The 6,181-nt window shown below is 46.7% G+C and overlaps 1 protein-coding gene across 1 annotated transcript; it reads left to right on the forward strand.

The window, feature by feature from the left end:
• The first annotated feature begins 1,338 nt into the window (after window positions 1-1,338).
• RNF183 (ring finger protein 183) lies at window positions 1,339-2,001 on the forward strand. Its single transcript, XM_021711954.1, is given in 1 exon segment — window positions 1,339-2,001. A coding segment is annotated over 1 exon segment (663 nt).
• Window positions 2,002-6,181: the final 4,180 nt, after the last annotated feature.

Here is a 6,181-nt window from a genome sequence, read left to right on the forward strand (position 1 = left end):
TATATTTCCAGGCCAGGGATTCCAGGTCTAGAAGGGGCTGCCCACTATCTTGTAGATACTTGGCTTCCAGGTTCAGTTAGATGCCGTACCCAGGGGAGAACTCTGGTCCCCCAGCCTGCCACCCAGGTAGCTCTCTGGTCTTGGCTCCAAGCAGATGTGCTCCAGAGGCTGCAGCCTGGGCTATCTGGCAGCTCTAGGTGCTATGTGCACTGCCATGGAGACATGCTGGGGTTGGTAGCGAGATGACAAGCTCCAAAAGCTCTGAAGATTCAGGGGAGAGACGGGCACCTTGGGCCCGTCAGAGTAGTCTGCCTGACCACCCTAGAGCCCACGGAAGCCCAGGTGGGTGTCCTGAAGTGTCCTGGGACAAATGGAGGAAGGAAGAGCCGGGAGACTGAGTACTGGGAAGAAGCTCTGGAAGGATGGATCTGGGGACCTGGACAGGAGAGCTTCTTCAAGGCTTCCAGGTCAAGGAGAAAAATCTTATCAGGAGCCCCCTTGCTAGGTCAAGGGAAGGAGGGAAAGAGGGCCAGGCATTTGTCCCCAGAGGGGGGGGAAGACCAGGGAATTCACAAAGCCCATCTCTCTGCACTAGTCGGGGATTTGAGGTAGCAGGGAAGGAAATAATTATCCTTTAGCAAAAATCACTGACTTTGGCTTAACCCTCCCTTCTCCCTGGATTTAGGGCGGCCAAGGGCAAACACACTGAGCACAAGGAGTATTGGTATCCACCTTCAAATCCCCAGGCGCAGTTTCCTCCAAAGCCAACTCATTCGGGTGCTGTTGGTAGTGGTAACCCAGGCCTCCACCCTGACAGAGGGGAGGCTGCAGGAGGCTTAGGAAATGGTGATCTGGAACAAAACACTTTTGAACCTGAGTTTCTTCATCTATAAAATGTGGGTGAGGCTAGGTGCAGTGGCTCAAGCCTGTAGTCCCAGCACTTTGGGACGCCGAGGTGAGAGGATTGCCTAAGCTCAGGGGTTCGAGACCAACGTAGGCAACTTGATGAGCCCTTGTCTGTACAATAATAAATTTTAAAAAATAAACTGGGCTTGGTAGCACGCGCCTGTAGTTCCAGCTGCTTGGAAGACTGAGGAGGAAGGATCGCCTGAGCCCAGCACGTCGAGGCTGGGGTGGTCATGAGCTTGCCACAGCACTCCAGCCTGGGTGACAGAGTGAGACTCCAACTCAAAAAAAAAATGTGGGTGATACCTTTTTACACCCACAGAACACAGCCGTAGGCCAAACACAGGGACAGGGATTCACGGGTTTTCCTTTGCTTCTTTTCCCCTTTTGCCAGGATTTCTTCTGTGGGGCCTCTCCGTGTGTGGTCTAGAGATGGCCAAGCAGCAGGGCCCGGGGCTTGAGGCCGAGTGACCTGTCTGCTGGAGCCCCTTCAACAACACGTTCCACACGACCAAGAGGCTGAACTGCTGCCACTCCTTCTGCGTGGAATGCCTAGCCCACCTCGGCCTGGTGACTCCGGCTCAGCGCTCCTTGCTATGCCCACTCTGTCGCCATCCCACTGTGCTGGCCCCGGGGCAGCCCATCACTGACTTGCCCACAGACAATGCCATGCTCACTCTGCTCCGCCTTGACCCCCACCGGGTCATCCTGGAAGGCCGTCAGCTCTGTCTCAAGGACAAGCCCAAGAGCCCTTACTTCCTGTGCCACCCTCGGGTGTACACGCTGGACCTAGGCCCGGAGCTTGGGAACCAGACTGGGCCGCCCCAGGACATGGCCCCTGCGACTGTGTCTATTCCCATCCCCAGACACTACTGTCTGACGGAGGGTTTCTGCAACCCTAAGTTCCGGTACTTTGCCAGGGTGAGAGCTGTCATCCTCATCTTCACCATCTTGTGCACCAAGTGGATCCTCCTAGGTGTGGGTGAGCACTCTGTCCCCGTGTCTTTCTTGGTTGCCTCTGGGTGTGAGGACTGCAAAGTCTCATTTGGTATTATCTTCCTTTGCAGTAGTGTTCATTTTACAATCCAGGGATAAGTTAGGCTGTTATCTGGGGTGGTAGACGGCCCTCACCAGCAAGGAGGGCGTGCTCATTCAGCTGTTTCTTTACAAGAGCACCTCTTGCCAGCTGTCCTTCATGAAGTGTCAAAGCTAAAGGTGAAAAAAGTCAGGATCAGTGGATTAGGAGAAATCTGGGATTTTGAAGAATAGGGCATTCTTCCTGGTAGATGCAAAGGCCGATTGGAATGGATACAGGCTAGAACTGACTCCCCTTCCCCCCAAGGACTGCATACTTCTTGCCACAAGAAGATGGAAACCACAGACATAGGCAAAAAGCTTAGCTCCCATCCCAGGCCATAGTAGATAAGGGGATCCTGGTGACAGAATTCAGGAGATCAAATTTGGAGGCTTGGGCTGTGTTGCTTAACATGTTGTCGCCTTTCAGTGTCTAGAGCCAAGATTTCTGGTTTCCTAATTTTATTATTTTATTTTTAAGCAGTTTATTGAATTTATATTTATTTATTTTTCTACTTTTTAGAGATCCAGTCTCACTATGTTGCCCAGGCTGGTCTTGAACTCCTGGGTTCAAGTAATCCTCCCACCGTGGCCTCCCAGAGTGCTGGGATTACAGGCATAAGTCACCACACCCGGCCTCTGCTTTCCTAATTTTAACCTTGCCTGGTGGCTTAGGGCTCCAAAACAATCCCAAAGTGGTTAAAATACCATCACAACGATGGAAAGATAACATTTTGAGCATCTTTTTAGATTTGTAAAATAAGCTTTCAGAGGTCAGAACTTGAGTTGGTTTTATTTGTTCCAAATAATGTTAACTTGCCCAATTTAGGGTAGGGGTTTTACTGTACAAGATATTCCACAATAGCCAAGATATATCTCATTTATTAAAACACACTGGCTGGGGCAACACCTTCGTGTCCCTCCCACTGTGGGAACTTTTCTGTCCTCTCAGTAAATCCTGCTTTCTAAAAGTAAAATAAAAAAACACCGGCTTTAAGTCCCATTGTGATGAAAGATGTTCTCCATTACAAAATTGGAAAATTGCCTAGGTGTCCTGCCTGGGACTAGCAACTTCCTCTTCCCTTGCACCATCAAGAGTAATTAGACTAAAGTTGATTCTCTCTCTCTGCTGACTTCATTTCTCTACACCCTTTTGCTCCTTAACCTCATGGCAGGTCAAGTTAGACAATCATCTCACCATGTTCTCTGCGCTAAGAGGGACAGGCTAGTGCAGCTCAGGACAGGGGACAGGGAGAGGAGCTGGGAGAAGCCCAGGAACACTTGCTCTGCACTAGGACCTATGGTCTGGGTTTAAGTAAGCTTCATCCTCATTTTACAGATAAAACAGGCTTCACGAATTTAGCTACTTGTTCAAGGTCACACAGCTAGTGAGGGGTGCAGTCCTTTCAGTCAAAATAAGAATTTGTGTTCTTGGAGGGGCTGATACACCATCTAAATAAGAAAAGACATAGGGTTTTTTTTGTTTGTTTGTTTTTGTTTTTGAGTTGGAGCCTCACTCTGTCTCCCAGGCTGGAGTGTAGTGGCATGCTCACAGCCTCTGCACTCTTGACCTGCTGGGCTCGGGAGATACTTCTGTCTCAGACTTCCAAGTAGCTGGAACTACAGGCATGTGCCACCCTTCTTGGCTCATTTTTCATTTATTGTAGAGGTGAGGTCTCACCAAGTTGCCCAGGCTGGTCTCAAACCCATGGGCTCAGGCAATACTTTCACCCCCGCCTCCCATTGTGCTGGGATTATAGGTGTAAATCACCGTGCCTGGCCAAGACACAGGTTTGCGGTTTTTGTATAGGGAAGAATATATAGTTGGCCCCTTGGTATCCATGGGGATTGGTTCCAGGACTTCCTGAAGACACCAAAATATGATGGTCAAATCTCTGATATAAGACGGCATCATATTTGCATATAACCTACACACATACTCCTATATGCTTTAACTTGCCTTTAGATTACTCATAATACTTAGTACAATGTAAATGCTAAGCAAATAGCTGTCATACTATGTTGTTTATGGATTGTCAGGAAAAAAAATCTATACATGTTTACATGTTCGTAGGAGTGCAATTAAAATCTTTTTTTTGACTTGAGGTTGAATCTGTGGGTATGAAATCCACAGATACAAAGGGCCAACTGCACTTAACATTAAGGTGTCTTCTATTTTCAAATCCAGTAGTTCTAGCCTTGGGGCAGTCCCACGCTGTTAGGGGTGGCAGTCTTGTCCTAGGAGGACATCTGGAAATGTGTGGGAGCACCTTTGGTACTGAATGAAGGAGGTAAACTGTGCTGCTGGCATTTAGTGCTCAGAGGTCTGGGATGCTAAGACCATTGTGATGTTTAAGACAGGTCCACAGGCGAAACAGCATTCGTGCCCAAAAGCAAATAGTTATCCTATTGACGAACACAAGAGGCTCCTCATAAGTTTATGAAGTAGAAGCGGGAAGTTACTTTTGCTTCATTTGGCATGAGATCAGAGATGAAGTGACTTGTCAAATGGGTACTATATAGGTGAGCAGTGGTATGCCTGTAATCCTAGCTACTCTGGAGGCTGAGGCAGGATCACTTGAACCCAGGAGTTCAAGACACCCTCTTAAAAATGGGGGGCCATATACAAAAGTGGTTGTTAAAAAGCTCAGACTCTGTATAGGAAACAGGCCATGCTGGCTGCACTGGTCCTTCTGTCTGGTCAACATACTCAATAAATCCTTGTGAAACCTCTCCATAAGGTCATAAGTGGTTAGCCTAGGATTCAAATTCAGACTCCACAAATGCTAGATGAGTAACCTTGAACAAGTCCCTTAACTTGAGCCTGTTTTGTCTTCAAAAAAGAAATAAACTCCTAAGATTATGAGGATTAAACGAGATGTCTGAATAGCAGGGGGTGTGTTCTGTGAAATGTTGGCTATGTTTATCTTAACATTTTCATGAAACACCACTCCTTTGTTTCTTCACTGACCACTTTCTTACAGTGATGTTTAATTCCTGTGATGAAATGGACATTCCACAAGGTTATTTGTTCTCACAAAGGCTTAGATGAAATGTTCTCACCCAACTGCTACCTCTTGGAACCACCACCAAAAAAATAAACAAAAAAGCAAGTTTAGGGAATTAATAGTAAAATTTGAACTTGAGAACTGAAAACCTTTGTTAGCACATTATATCCAAATTGCATGCTCATACACCGTTATTTTACCCATGCCACAAAGGAGGTAATGAGAAACAGTTTCTCTTCATGGGAAACTATGAGAGAAATCGAATTCATTAACACAATAACAGAGTGCCCAACAGAGGGTAGACCCAAGAATCTGGAAACTTAACACAGGAAACACAGATTAAAAACAGTGTAGTTAGTTGGGTATGGTGGCTCACACCTGTAATCCCAGCACTTTGGGAGATGGAGGCGAGATGATTGTCTGAGTCCAGAGGCTCCAGACTAGCCTGGGCAACTTGGTGAGAGCTCATCTCTACAATCAATCAAACAACAACAACAACAACAACAACAGAACAGCTGGGTGTGGTGGCGCTCTCCTGTGGTTCCAGCAACTTGGAAGGCGGGGGTAGAAGGATCACCTGAGCCTAGCAGGTCTAGGCTGTGGTGGCCTTGAGCGTGCCACTGTACTCCAGCCTGGGCGACACAGTGAGACTCCTACTCAAAAAAACTAAAAACAGTATGTTTACACTTTGAGAAACCAAAGTGAGATTGCCTGAACTCAGGATCAGCCTGGGCAACATAGCAAGGCCTCATCTCTACAATAAATTAAAAAAAAAACACAAAAAAATCTCCAAATTAACAGTATGTTTAGCAATATGCCACATTCCTAGAGTTCACCAAAGCCAGTCTCAACCTCTCTGGAATACCAAATGAAGAGAGACCATTCAAGGAGAAGCCACCATGTAAGTCCTTCTTTAATGTTCTTTTATAGACAAACTTTCCTTCTTTCAAATTCCGGTATTTTTGTGTGAATGTACTGTGCAGTTTCAGAGTTCAGAGGTTGTACATTTAGCGTGGAAAAAGGTGAAAATAACTGCTGCATGACCAATAATTAAGAATTAAAATTGAGTCTAGATACAGCCTACTAGTAGTCTGGCCCACAAATGCAAACAGGCTTCTATTAAAAAAAAAGAAAATTAGCCGGGCTCAGTGGCTCAGCCTGTAATCCCGCGCCTTGGGAGGCTGAGGTGAGTG

The sequence above is a fragment of the Carlito syrichta genome, unplaced genomic scaffold (genome assembly GCF_000164805.1).
Source record: "Carlito syrichta isolate Samal-C Ts95f unplaced genomic scaffold, Tarsius_syrichta-2.0.1 Scaffold302949, whole genome shotgun sequence".
In the NCBI taxonomy this organism is placed as follows: Eukaryota; Metazoa; Chordata; class Mammalia; order Primates; family Tarsiidae; genus Carlito; species Carlito syrichta.